This window comes from Dunckerocampus dactyliophorus, chromosome 1, assembly GCF_027744805.1.
Source record: "Dunckerocampus dactyliophorus isolate RoL2022-P2 chromosome 1, RoL_Ddac_1.1, whole genome shotgun sequence".
Lineage (NCBI taxonomy): Eukaryota > Metazoa > Chordata > Actinopteri > Syngnathiformes > Syngnathidae > Dunckerocampus > Dunckerocampus dactyliophorus.
The window spans coordinates 14,716,773-14,731,861 of record NC_072819.1 but is presented as its reverse complement, the minus strand read 5'-3'; the positions used below and the strand labels follow the sequence as shown (position 1 = coordinate 14,731,861).

At 39.9% G+C, this 15,089-nt stretch overlaps 1 protein-coding gene across 2 annotated transcripts in view; it reads left to right on the top strand.

Annotated features, from left to right (window-relative positions):
* Positions 1-4,270: 4,270 nt before the first annotated feature.
* Positions 4,271-15,089, top strand: part of sema3bl (sema domain, immunoglobulin domain (Ig), short basic domain, secreted, (semaphorin) 3bl) — an 80,642-nt gene continuing 69,823 nt past the window's right edge. For both annotated transcript variants that reach the window (XM_054790893.1, XM_054790885.1), the window contains exon 1: positions 4,271-4,567. In XM_054790893.1, the coding sequence (XP_054646868.1) occupies positions 4,471-4,567 (97 nt within the window). In that variant the 5' untranslated portion in view covers positions 4,271-4,470. The remainder of the gene's footprint in view (positions 4,568-15,089) is intronic.

Genomic DNA, 15,089 nt, shown 5'->3' with positions numbered 1-15,089 from the left:
TGTCTCGTAATCCTTTTTTAAAAAGGAATTATCCTCTTAATATTGTATGTAATTTATATCAACAAAAATTCTAACTTTAATTCACCTGAGCTAGCAAGGAGGCTTTAAACATAATGCGTATTGCTGGATTTTTGCTTAGCTTTGCGAGATGAGACATCGGTTTGAGTTTGCAACTGGTCGGAATGTCAAAGTCTAGTGTGGCGCCAAATTTGCCAAAATCTGATGAAAAATACAGCGAATAATTTCATTGGTATCATTTAGATCTAAGATATGTAAAAATGAGCAATTATGTTGGCAAAATAAGTGTCTTTATCCATGACAGTGCATGATATGCTGCTTACTGCTGTTCCTCATGTGCCGGGGGCTGTGCCCTACCAAATGCAACCATGGAAATTTTGTTCATTGTTCCAGTGTGTATTTAAAATGGCATATAGAGCAGTGAAAGTATTTCACGTGGTTTATCTAGCGTTAAACACCCTCTCCAAGCAATGAAAGCTGTACTTGTCTTCTGGACTTTAAGTGTCTTCTATTCAAAGCACTTTGTTCTTACTCAATGTCAACTCCATCATGGAGGTTTTCACCGTTATTGCCAAGAAAGACATTTATGAACAACCCCGCCAAGTACTGTATGTATGCAATCACAGCGGCTGTGTCTTAAGGGTCCTCTCCATCTCCACTTCAATATTACTACTGCACTGAAGGACATCTCTCTGATTGGTCCAAGAGTCACAAAGTCAAGTGAGGGGTAAGAGTGGTCTTTGATTTCTGCAGATGATTGCAAGAGTGTAATCCAGACCTTGGAGGATTCTGGAAGACTCAGACTTGCTGAATCGAACAAACAATAGATCGTAATTCCCCAACAAAGGCCAGTTCAGACAAGTGTGGTTTTTCAGTCAGGAGATCGGGAAAAACAGGGATCGAATCTTTGTTGGGCATGTTCAAGTTTGCATGTTCTTCCCGTGCGTGTGTGGGTTTTCTCCAGGTACTCCGGTTTCCTCCCACATTCCAAAAATATGCATGTTATTTTAAGTGGAGACTCTAAATTGTCCATTGGTGTGAATGTGAGTGTGAATGGTTGTTGGTCTACATGTGCCCTGCGATTGGCTGGCGACCAGTTCAGAGTGTACCCCGCCTCCTGCCCAAAAGTCAGATCATTAGGCTCCAGCGACCCTAATGAGGAGTAAGCGGCATAGAAAATGAATTGGATGAAAGGTGTCAGTTGTCATTAAGAACTTGCAAAAAGCAATCGCATCACGGTCGTTCTATGACTTTGTTACATTGCACACGTGCATGTGTACGCAATCATTGGTCCTCCTCTTTTAGTCATGTCAAAGAAGGGGAAGTGTGCTGTGCCTGGGTGCGGACCAGTGCGCTCAGACTAGCCAAACATGCTGGATTTAGGTGTGAAGTAGGCCCAAGCATGGTCCTATTGGTCCAGTGTGGGTACACCCTAAAATGGAACGATCCAGAAGGAGGATTGTGAGTCAACTCGTGAGGCCTCTGACAGCATTCCTTTTTAATTGTTGTCCTTCAAGCGGTCTATGCTTTGACACATATCATCCAGTTAGGAGCCACTGCTTGATGTCAATTTCAATTCTTTTGTGTCTTTGGCTGAATGTGGTCTTATGGGCGTAAAATAGAGAGAGGCTGTTTTTTTCTAAACTTGACAAGTCATAATATATAGTATAACAAGTTCATTTTTTATTAATAGTGCTGATGAGTTAATTGTACCATATTGCAAGTGTAATACGCATGAGTTTCACACCAACACCTGAGTAGCAACATTTTACAGCACATGCAGAGGTAGATAAAGCTGTTGTATGCTGACCAGTCATGATACTTCAAACGCAGCTACCGCCTTCTCATGAGTCACTAAAAAAACTACAACAGTTTTTTTAGTGACTTTTAAGTAAAAAAAAAAAAAAAAAAAAAAAACTACATCAGAAAATTACTCTTTTAGGATAAAAAATAATAAAAAAAAAAATTCTTGCATGACTACGATTTTTTTCTTTGTCAACATTTTTTTTTTAAATTTAAACCACAATTTTTCTAAAATTTTCATTACATAACCTTTTTCTTGTTTTTACTTTCTTCCATGGAACACAAGTGTTTCTTGTCATTTTTGCTGTCATAATCATATTTTTGCAGTACATTTCTCAGTGATCCTCTGGAACAATCAATTCAGTCAAACAACAGATGGAAAAATACTCCATAAATGTTTTGTTGTGCAGAAGATAAAAAAATACTAATGAATGTGAAGACAAGCGGTGGCGTGTTTATTTCATGAGTCCGAAGTCTGTGTTTACTTGAAAAGGAAGAACAATAGCGGCTGTAATTCCCACTTGAAGCTTTGGGATGTGAAAACAAATATGGAATATATTTGTGGTTTCCTAAAGGGAGAATGTCGTGCCACGTTAACATTTTTGAGAAACAAGTCTTTTAAAGTAGAGTAAAGTTGATCCAGGGGTTAATAACACATTCCTGATGGCAGAACAGAAGCTGAAGTGTTGGTGGGAGGTCTTCCTAAAGAACCTTCTACAATGCTAAGAGACACATCTCAAGCATCCAACACTAGCACCCTCCCAACCGGCATGGAGCCTCTTCTCTGTTGTCTTCCGAAGATCTCATACTCCTGCGGTAACACTGACACCTTGAATGGACTCCCACACCCCACCCTGCTGTGACCCCCGTGTTCCCTTGGGTTTGAGTGTGAATAGATGCATGAGAAGATACGGGTGGGGGTGTTGAGAACATGTAGCCCACAACTTAATTAAACTACTGAACACGTCCTGTCGGTGGTGAAGGGGTTAAAGAAGTTCTCACACATGCAGGATCACTTTGAGGGAGAAATGTGGACACCTCATCTTTAGTGTTGTCTCTCTGGTATTCTGTGTTAATATTAGGAATCTTATAATAATAGATTATCATAAGCTGCTGGGGGCGTGGAAGGGGCCAGCTATTTGGGTGGCGATGTTTAGGGGAAGGTCCTTGGGTGGCTGCCGGGTGATGCTGAAGAAGACAGTCCTTAGCTTGTCACTGGGTGATCCTTAGGGGGACAATCCTTGGGAGGTGGTCCTTGTGGACGGTTCTTCGTGGCTGATGGGTCAAAAATTCGACACCATTTTTCTATTGAAGATGGCGGTCAAGGACAGTCAATTGATGGAAGCGGTTATTTGGGAGTTGGTCCTTGGGGACCAGTCTCTGGTGAAGTGGCCCTTTTGGGGGACTGTCTTTGGTAGCTGCTGGGTGGCCATGAGGTATTTATGTGGGGAGCAGTCCTCGGGGGGCATTTCTTGGGCAGGGCAGTCTTTGGATGCCTGTTGCATGGTATTGACTGGCTCATCCTTGGGGGGATTGGCCTTAGGTGGGGCAATCCTTGGTGGCTGCTGGGTCATGTTAAAGATGGGCAGTCAGTCAGTCAATTGAAGAAGGCAGCCATTTCGGTGATTGGTCCTTTGGGGCCAGTCCCTGGAGGGGAGCGGTCTTTGAGAGCCTGCTATTTGATGATAAAAAGTGTGGTCCTGGGGGCTGCCAGGTTATACTGAAGAGCTTGGTCTTCAGGGGCCTGCTGGGTGATGATGAAGGTGGCTGCTGAAGGGATAGTCTTTAATGGGATGCGAGATGATACTGAAGGGGGCTGTAGGGTCATTTTCAAGGGGCAGTCCTTGGGGAGATTCTGAAGGGGACGGTCCCTAAAGGACTATGTGATGACGTTAAAGGGACGGCCATTTGGGGACACTCCTTGGGGGGGCAGTCCTTGAGTGGCTACTGGTTGGATTTACATTGAAAGGGGCGGTCCTTGGCTGTGTGTGTTGGTTCGCTAGGAGGTGCATTGGAGCCTTGATCCAGATCTGTACCAAAACAAAATAGTTTCTAATAATCAAACAAGACTGATAAATGTCCTTTAACACGGCATTGGCAATACATTTAAATAATCTTACATTAACACAAAATTAATGAAAAAATAAACCAATGACAAAGATCCTTTTTACACAACATTTATGCAAGTGGAAAATTAATCCTGCTTGTACAAATGTTTCATAGAAATGCATTTAATTGTTGCTACAAACAAACTACAAGCACATTAAACAGTCTTGAAAATTGCACGCATACTAAAACATGAATATTCTGCTTTCATTTTAGTGTTCGCTCTGTGCAGAGAGAGAGGAAAAGAGAGAAAATGAGAGCTAGAGAGAGAGAGAGAGGAGGCGTGGTCCTGGTCCTCCAAGCAGACTTGTCCTTTCTTGTGTTGCACATGTGTTGGAGGACGTGCTCCAGCACTCACACTCAGTCCATTAGTGTGGACAGACAGAGACACTCTGAGTGCATGCAAGCCTTACACCAGTGCGCCTACACTCCTCATGTAGACACACTAAGGACTTTTCTTGGAATATCCAGTCTGATGCTGTAGAGAGAAGGTTAAAACTGTGTCAGTGTTAATTTGTTACGATTTCATCAAGAAAGGACAAAATGAGAGGATTTGTGTCTTTTTCCATTCTTTTGGCCCTCCTTGCCTCTTGTTCCAGCAGCAAGTTAAATGTGCCACGCCTCAGACTCTCCTATAAAGGTACATCCATCCATCCATTTTAGTATAACTTAAATATTTGGCTCCTGTTTTGGGGAGCTTTCTACAGTGAAGGAGGTGTGCAAGTGTGATGTGAGCAAGCCGGAGGACATTTGGCAAATGTGGTCTGTTTGCGATGCGATTGCCTCGTTATTAAACTTTATTAGCAGCGGCGAGCAAACACCCGCAGAGGATGTTGGCAAATTTATATCAAGTGTGATTATGGAGACTATAAACTGCTGAGCTCATTTCTAAGACACGGTAGCAACTGTTTTCACTTGATGGATGTTCATTATGTGGATGCTGAGAAACATTCACACTTGACTGTTGTGTGGGTGGATGCTGAGAAACAGTGCAAATACTTTATTGTGTTCATGCTGAGAGTCAAGGAATTCGTACAATGTAGTCGTGCACCTTAAAACTTGGGCTGAATGCTGAGAACCGAAGCAGTTTTAAGCCAAATGAACCTCTGTGTGACTTCTGAGAACAGCAAAAAACAAAACAAAAAAACAATTATTTGAACGTTTGAGAGTGAAAAATATATTATGTGAGTGTAAAACTTTGTTCATGCTGAGACTCAATCAAGAATTGTGCTCAAAGTCGGTGCTGTATTACAGCAAAAAAATGGGTGAATGCTTTGACTCAAGCAGTCGATACTCGTTCTTTTGTCTGAGAACTAATATTGTTGATAAAAATCTGTGAATGTGAATGCTGAGAGTTTAGTATAAATATATAAATAATAATAATAATATATAAACTTTAGAACCAGTGCTTTTTCTGGCACCAAAATGGGTGACTGCTGTAAAACAAGCATTCACACTAACGCTGTTGTGAATGCTGAGAACCAGTGTTTTTCTTTGTGCCAGACTACTTTGTGTTCATGCTGAATATGAGTCACATACTGTTGTGCACCAAAATTGCTGTGAATGCAAAGAGTCAAGCATCCTGCTGTAAAAGAATGCCGTTTTGAGCTGAACGGTTTGTGTGAATGCTGAGAATCTAGCATTCACACTATGAAGCTGTGTCCCAAAAACTTTACTGTGAATGCTGACAATGAATGTGGTTTCGCACCAAATAGCTATTGTGAATACTTGAGATCAAACAGTGAATGCTGACAACCATTGCTGTTTCAGAGCAAAAATTTTTGTATGAATGCTGAGAACTAGTGTTGTTTTTTTTCACAATAAACTTGAATGAATGTTAAGAGGCGAGCATATTCACACTGGGATTTTGAGACACACAAAACCTGGGGTGAATGCTGAGTTCTAACGCTGTTTAAAGACAACAGTTATTTGTGTGAATGCTGAGAATCAAACATCACACAGTAAAGCTGTTTAATGCCTGCAACACATACAAAGTATGTGAATGCTAAGACATTCGTACTATGCAGTGTGCCAAAATGATTTTAGTTTGAATGCTGTGAACTTATGTTTTGTGTCTCAACACTCTGTTTGAAGGCAAAAAAAGCCTCATTTGTGTACTTGCCACGAATCAAGTCATCACACTTGGCAGTTGTGTGTTAATACTGAAAATCTATGCCGTTTTAGGCAACACCTTTCATGCGCGAATGATGACAATCGAGCGTTCACTCTTACGTCGCTGTTTTGACTTTTGAACCAAAAGGAGTTGTGCATGCTGAATCATACAATACATCTGGGCACTTCTACCTTGTAGTCAAAGCTTTATTGTGTGAATTCTGAGAACTAATGCTGTTTTGCAACAAAAAAAAACAGAAAGAATGCTATGAATAAACAAAATTCCCACTCTGACATCTCGTAGAAAATTTTCCCAGAAGAGTGGAAGCTGCTATAGCTGCCCTTCCTGTAAAGGCCAGGTGTCCCCATACCTTTGTCCATGTAGTATGCCCTCTTCCTGCCTGTCTCTCTAATCTAAACCCAACCTTCTCCTTTTGGCCATGACTCATTTAGCTGTAATGATAAGCTTGTCAAAGACACTGTTGACTCTGTTTCTGCCAAGTCGCATTCATTGTTTGCTTCCAGTCAGGACACAGTGTGTGGGTGCGTGGGTGTGCGTGTGTGTGTGTGTGTGTGAGAGAGTGTGAGTGTAGTTATCATCATATCACACAGGATTTCCTTCAGGGGAACAACCACGTCGTGGTCTTCCTGTTGGAGGGACGCATGACGACCACACAAAGTGGGAAAACAAAGTGGATTTTTGGTGTTGGACATGACTTAAAAATGAAAATGACTTTGAATATGAATTTATAGATGATGCCATTACATCACATTATATCAGGCTAACAGTCGCTTGTAAATGGACACATTTCCAAGAAAAGTATCAATGGGAGCAAACTACAGTAGTACCTCGCATAACGTAAACCTCCTTTTACGTAAATTCCACTGAACGTAAAGAATTTATGTAAAGTTTTTGCATCGTATTACGTAAGAAATTCCATATAACGTAAAGCGTCTTTTTTTTCCAATCAACTATGTTAATGTCTTACAAATTACACTAACAGTGCATCAAACCATGGGCATTGAAAAATAACAGTTGGATAACAAAAACACATAAAATAAATCACACAGAAATCGAGATTAAAGAAATAAAAACATAACAGAAAAGTGACAAATAAATAAAAAATAATAATGATATTAATAATAATAATAATAATGAAAGTAAGTTACACCAGGGGACATGAGCAATGAAAATTAAATTGAATTAAGGATATTGAAGTGGGAGCACAGATTTATAGTCTTGATAGCTTTCTTGTTATTAGAGGATATTGATTTGAAGCACAGCTTCAGTTCTTTCATGAAAACATAAAAAAGGGGTTTCACTTTGGCAAATTTAAAGTCGGTGCAAGTTTTTTTTTTTTTTTTTAAGTTGGTGCAAGTTCAGACTAACAGAGTACTGTACACTTGGTGACACCTTTCAGTTTTAATCATTTACAGTAATCTTATTTGTTACCTTATTTTATATTGGAATGTTACTCTACTATGTTTATGCTCAAGTTTTCTTATATTTTCCCACCATATTTGGTGGACTTTGAATATTTTGAAGGGCCAAAGGGGTGAGTTTGGGAAGATCTTGGAACGGATTAGGCTATTTACATGTATGTTACGCTTCGTATAACATAAAAACCCTATAACATAAAGGTTCTCGGAACGGATTATTTACGTTGTAGGGGCGTCTACTGTACTTAATTCAATTAGCTGTCTTCTCTTTACTTTGCCATCGTTCTACTTTGTCAACTCTGCAACGGCCGGCTGGCAAATGTGTTTGCATTTAATCAACATTAGCTCTCATCTAAAGCCAGGGTGGTACAGGGTGTCTTCTACATCTGTAAAGCGGCATTTGAATACAAATGGAAGATGTGAGGTTCACAAAATGATAACAAAACTAGAATACAGTAAATACTCTTATTAACACGTCTATCATGTTGTTTCGGAACTGGCCAGGGGCACATGTTGAATAAGAAGTGAATAAATGTATTAGCAATTAATGGGAAACAAAGAAGATTAGGATTGAATAAGCTCTGCTTCTTCCTCCTCCTTTTGGACATGTGCAATTGCCAATTGTAATATGTGATGTATACCAGGGTAAAACGTATGTATGTCCAATAAAATGAAACCATTAAACCATTCAATGAACTACCCGGTCCGCATGGTCCACAAAATCAAAGAACCACCGGCGGCTCTAATTATAGTGCCAAAGGACCTTGGCATTAAAAACTGTGGCTGTCGGCAACCTTCTGATGTAGTTTTTATTATTAACTCCACATTTGAAGTATCACAAGTGGCCAGCTTTCATTATCTACTTTGGATGTCACAATCCACATTTTTTTGCTTCGGATCCGATTTTTTTTATAGTCTTGCCGATTCGATTCGGTACCGATCCTTTTTTTGTTTATTTTTTTTTTAAATAATAAGCTTTTGTCACAAACAAGAATATGTGGAACTGAATATGGTTATGAAAATAGCTCTTCAAAGCAATAAACATAATGCAACCAAAGTATTGCTGAATTTACGTTTTATTACACAGCATGACCAACAATATTGTTTGGCTTTTGTAACACACCTCTGTGAGTCAGGTCCCTAATCCAATAAAAGATCCAATAAAAGTACATCCAATTAAAGATAAAATTGGAAAAAATAATCAATTTGTGGTGTGATTTAGAATATGACTTTTTTTAAGAAACTCTCTTAGGGCCCTATGAAATCCGTTTTATTTTTTACAAGTCCGTTTTTTACCTTTTCCACTTATTTTACCAGCATAGAGTGTGTGCTATTTGGGTTTGTGAATAAAATGTCCATGAATGAAGTGTAAAAATCCTTGTATTTATTGATGCAATACATCATTGGCCCATTTTGTCCAGTAATTGAGAAATGGATGAAGCTTAGCTAACTTTTCTAATGGGATGTCAGCCTCAGCACGTATTGCTACAAAATCTCAACAAACTGTAATGCCCATGCTTGTGATTAAGGAAGATGTAATCACAGATGTAATTACAATCACGTTATTAATGTAAGATATTTTTATGACACCCTTATTTTGTTTACACAATTAGACAAATTTGAAAAAGAACGCTCTTATTTTGAAGGCCCGAAATGTGTTAGAATCAATGTGCCTGCCGTCTTTTTTCACCCAGACCCTGCGCGTCATCAGTGGGCATTGTAAAATGGTCCTTACATTATAAAATGGTCCTTACATTAAAGGTAAAACACAACACGGGGCACACACACGCACACACACACACACACACAGCTGCACTGCTAACGTAAGCTAACCCCAGTAGCTTCCATTCAAGCTCAAAGGAGCTACGGAGCCAAATATCCAACGTCCAACGTGAAACTAACTTCACCACAGTACATCACGGACATGTCTGCACTGTGGTGTTGTGTTTTCTTCTTCTTGCGGATGCCAGGAGTCGAGTGGCAACCAGCTTTGAGGCACATTACCGCACCTACCATGTTGGAGTGTGGCTCAGAGTTACGAACGTTATACGACCCCACCTCGTGGAGGAAGCCGATATTACCCGATGTTCAAAATACACTGGAACGGCAGCCAGTCCCGATCCTGAAGATCAGATCGGGACAGCCCTATTATCTACCTCTGCATACGCTTTAAAATGTTGCTTGCTGGTGTGAAAGTCGTGCATGTTACACTGTGCTGTGCTGTTGTTTACAATGAACTCATCTGTATTATCAGTGCTGGCTACGCAGTTTGCTATTACTACATTGGTTCTGTTTCTGCTGTGTTTTGTATATATATATATATATATATATATATACATACTTTTTCATACTATCTATTTTCTTATGTACTTGTGTACTTGGGAGCATTAAATTTGTGGTCAGGTACGAATACTAATCATATAAATTTAAGTTAATTACTTACTACTGAATTGTGCTGCTACTATTTTGTGCAAAAAGTTGTGATGTTGGGGCCAATGTGGACTTTGGCATGAGTGTAGCCAAGCGCTGTTTTTAAGGAGGAAGGAGTTGAAAAGCTGCACAGCGGTTCTCCATGGTATAAAAAATGCTTTCTTCCTGTTGAAAATGCACCCTAATTGATTGAAATGAGATAATGACAGCATTTCCTGTCGCAAAATTACTTCCTAATCCTCCCGGGAGCACAAACACCCTGTGGGCTACCGCTGGGTGTCATGAGAGGTGAGGGGGGAGTGATTGAAAGACAGGCGAGATGAATGTGAGACTGAAGATAACAACAGTGCTAAAATGACGCCAGTAGAGGTGGAAATGATAAAAAGTTTAGGGTCATAAACTCAGGAAGTAGTTGTGCACTAATAACAATGTTATGGGCAGCAGCAGGTTCTTTACTCCAACAATCCACATGGAGCTTGCTATAACAATTGAGCATTTTCCAGAAGGAGAATAATGAAGTTTAACAGTGTTGTGTTCATGGCCACTTGAAAATGGAAAGAATTAAGTAATTCACAAGCTTGGCCCCTGTCTTTGCTCTATTTGAGTTAAATTAAAGTGTGTGTGAAACACACCTTCTCTTCGCACTCACATTGTTTGTTGCAGAACTTCTCAAGTGCATTGGAACATCTAAATAGCATTCAATTGTTCAATTCATCAATTTTAAATAAGTCTTGAGGTTCCACGATAATGTACTGGAAGTTATGTACTGGAAGTCCAAAATGGAATTTAGACAGTTTAAAAATGGCCTTTAAGTCCTACTGGGAACATGCCATTTTGTATTTGTAGCTTTAATGCTAATGAGCTGTGTTTGTCTTCACCAGCGTGTGTATCTCCCAAGAAGCATTATTGTTTACTTTATGCACTTTTCACATATACACTGTAACTCTGCACTTTTCCAACATAATAGATGCCATAGATCACATACAACAATGTAAAATTAAGCAATGCGACAGGAAGACACAAACGTTAGCAACACTAGCATAACCATGTGAGCTCCAGTGCTAACATTACAACAAAACGATCAGACTTATAACTCCCACCTCTGTAGCTGACTGACGAATATTTGGCAGAGCTTCAGGCTTTATGTTAATATGTGTCAAAGCTGTCATTTGTCAAATGTTGGGCATAGTAGTCTTAGATTGATTAGGCTGAGTAAAGCATTATATGTCAGGATTATCAGGTTTATCAAAAAATATGTGCTTCCTATGGGAGTCACAACATATCGATTCAAAGTGTAATACATGTGGGTATCAGCGGTGTGCAGTCAGGGCTAGCAAGGCCTTCTCTGCTGGCCTAGCAATTACCAGAAGCTCTGACCTACATGTCAAACTGAAATTGTAGTATTTCTGCTGTATTGTTTCTTGCTGCAGTGCTTTTGAGTGTATATTGTTTTTTTTGTACATTTAGATTTCATCTTCTATGTGTTGCCATATCAATGTACTCTGCACAAGGCCTTCATAATCAGGAGTGTTGGCGCCTGTCACATACAGTGCCTGACAAAAGTCTTGTCGTTTATCCAAGTCGTAGGAACAATAAATAATAATAACTTCACTTTTACGCTCATTTGGAATCAGAAATAGCTTACAGTATATGAAAGGCAAAGGCCTCTAGATTATTCTTATAATCGCAAAAATAAGTATTGTATTATTCATTGAGTTTGATCAATTCAGATTGTGCTTGGACAAAAGTCTTGTCGCACACCAAAATAACGGACAGTAGAAATTGTATTTTCCTTTGAAAACACAAACGTGCTCCAAAAACATCAGAACATAAAGTCAGGGTGCCTTGGTAAGAAGAATTAATATTGTGTATGACTCCCATGAGCTTGGAGGACTCCATCCATACATCTCAGCAATGACTCAAATAACTAATTGATAAAATCATCTGGCAAAGAAAGCAGTCTTGCATGACTCCCAGACTTCATCAAGATGCTTTGGTTTCATCTTCCAAGCCTTCTCCTTCATCTAACCACAAACTAATATTGTTCATGTCTGGTGACTGGGCCGGCCAATCCTGGAGCATCTTGACCTTCCTCCTTATCGGTGACTTTCATGTGAAAGAATCTTCATCCAAAGAATCTTGATGAAGTCTGGGAGACATGCAGTACTGCTTTCTTTACCATTCCAGATGATTTTATCAATTAGTTATTTGAGTCATTGCTGAGATGTATGGATGGAGCCCTCCAAGCTCATGGGAGTCATACACAATATTAATTCTTCTTACCAAGGCACCCTGACTTTATGTTCTGATGTTTTTGTAGCATGTTTGTGTTTTCAAAGAAAAATATCATTTCTACCGTGCATTATTTTGGTATGTGACAAGACTTTTGTCCTAACACAATTTGACCTTTCTGTCCTAACTGAATGATAAAACTCAATGAATGACACAAGACTTTATTTTGCTATAATAAGCATAATCGAGAAGCTTTTGCCTTTCATATAAGCAATTTCTGTATCCAAATATATACATGTATATATGCAAATCTTCAATTCTATCTACCTTGCAATGGAAAGGCTCACTGAAGTTTAAAGATAACAATAAAACAACTAACCAAGTTTCAACTTCAAATCCATCTTCTCTCAAAAGTGGAGCAAACAAATAGGGGAGATGATAGATATTTCTTACATTTGGGGCTCATAAACAGGCTTGAGAGGCACATTAGTGTTAGAACATCATTAAAAAGGTCACTTTTAGGGGACCTTTTTGTGGTAGACTGCTATGTTGCTTTCTGAGGGGTTAACTGTTTTTTACACTTGCATGGCAATGATGATGATGCACTGCCATTATACGGACTCTAATAACTAAAAGTAGTCATGGTTGAAGCAGCTGAAACAATTTCCCATCATGCATCTCTGTGTGTTGTCTTACTCCCAGACAACCTGCCAACTTCTTCTATTCAACTCCTCTGTTTGCACACACACACACACACGCACACACACACACACTCACGCTCACGCTCACATTCACACTCTGCTTCGGACAATATTCACTTTGTTTGGATGAAGGTGGCGGGGGGTCACAGGAAAACAGAAGCACTCTCACCACTGGTCCTCTTTTTTTCAGCCAATTGCATTAGTTGTGGAAGTCAAGAGTTGTGTTAGTTTTGTGTGGCCTCCTGTGAATGAATTAGTGTGTTTGCTCAGTTGGCACGAACCACAAAGCCTCACAAAGACCAGTGCTGCTTGCTCTCGGACCCCAAGGGAATAATCCGTCCACCGGAGTCTGTCGGAACTGACTGGGAGGATGTGGCCGCCGGTCTTGTCTTGTCTCTTTTTCTTCACTCTTTCCAATTTTTTTGTCCTCCACTCTGGTTCATGTTACGTTATAATGCAATTTTCCTCCATTTTTCCTTTGTACAAGTTGGTTTCTGTAAGTATTCCCAGGCTGCAGAACACACGAAGAAGAATAAGGACACGCTTGTGTCATCTGTTTACGTTTGAACTAGAAGAAGAGCCTCTGTCAAGGTGGTGTTTAGTTGTGGAGAAGCAGCAACAGGTGGTCAGGAAATGCCAGGATTTACTCTTGTCATGACTTTGATCTTTACTGTGATTTATCTGTTCGTGGTCAGGTTAAAAAAACAATGCCATAAACACATCTGGCTGTAGGCAACCTCCTGATGGAGTTTTTTAAAATTAACTTCACAAGACTACACTATCATGAGTGGCAGCATTCAGCTGCTTTAGCCACGATCTCACTCATGGATGATCGGTATCGGGATCGGCAGCATAAAACCCTGATCGGAGCATCCCTAAACGATACCCAACCTACTCTTCAGCGCTATGAATGCTGACTGAGCAGTTTGCTCCTTGCTGCTATACAACATTGGTTCTGCTGTGTTGTGCAATGTACAGTGGAACATCTGTTAGCGTACGCCCCAGTTAGTGTGTTTTTCACTTATCGTCGATAATTTGGGCCAAAAGTTTGTCTCGGTTTTCATAAATTTTCCAGTTAGAGTACAATATTGTTGTGTTTGTCGTGTTGTGTCAAATCCAACTGTGTTTTTAATGTTTTTTCAGCACAAAAATCGTCCTTGTTAGCAGCTTGCTAATACATGGAATCGGAAGTCAGCTCTGCTGTCGTGTTGTGCAATATACTTAATAAACTCTAAAGTTTTAGAACACTCCAATTTCTCTGGATGAAAAAGCTACATTTTTAAGCGTTAAGACGGTGTAACAACAAATGACTTTCTCCAGTACAACGCTGTTCAACTGATGTTCATGAGGGTATAGTACCACAACTTGGAACACCTGTAGGAATTAGTTGCACCAACTGCCAAGGCTTGATCAACCTCCATTTCTGTTCAGAAGCTTTAAATTGTTGACCCATTTTGTGGTCCCTGGAACAGGCCTTTTTGTGTAATTCTGAAATACAATTTTTCAGTTTTGGGTAACCTTACCTTTTTTTTCTGGCAATTCACCACTTACCTTTGTACCATTTCAAGCTATTCATTGGACTTGAATGACTTTAATTTCAATAAATAACTGGAAAAATTGTGGTACTCTAAAACTTTTGAAGTTAGTGAATTACGTTGTTCGACATAATGAGTTTACACATTTCTCTCCAATTAACAGTGTGCACTCTTTGTGGTTTAGGTAAACACCTTGGTTCTAATTACAACATTGACGCTATCTATCTGTTTTGTTTTCTTTCTTCTGTATATTTTACAAACCTTTGCACCAGACAGCTAATGTGAGATCAGGTAGCAGAAGACAAGACGAAGAAGAGGAGGGAGTGGTGAGAATGTGTCAGATTCCCCAAATTCTTGGCACTCTGCAACAATATACAGCAGAGCTATCGATACCCTGGGAAGATGACAGCAGTGGTGATGGCGATGGCGATGTAGCTCGCGCGTGTTTGTATGCATGTTGAAAACAAATGTCAAGGAGAAAATAATCGGACGTGACTTGAAGCTGTGAGCGTGAATGCAAATGGAAGTGACCATAAGAGGACCATCTTCGTGTGTGTGTGTCCATGTGTTGTGAGTGATTCTGGCGTGCACTGTATAACACAGGGGCTTCTAATAGACTACGTATGTGCCCCTCCCACTCTCTTTGTGTCTGTATGTACAGTATGTGTGTGTACATCTCAGTCCGCCTATGTCCAATTTGTACACCGGAGTT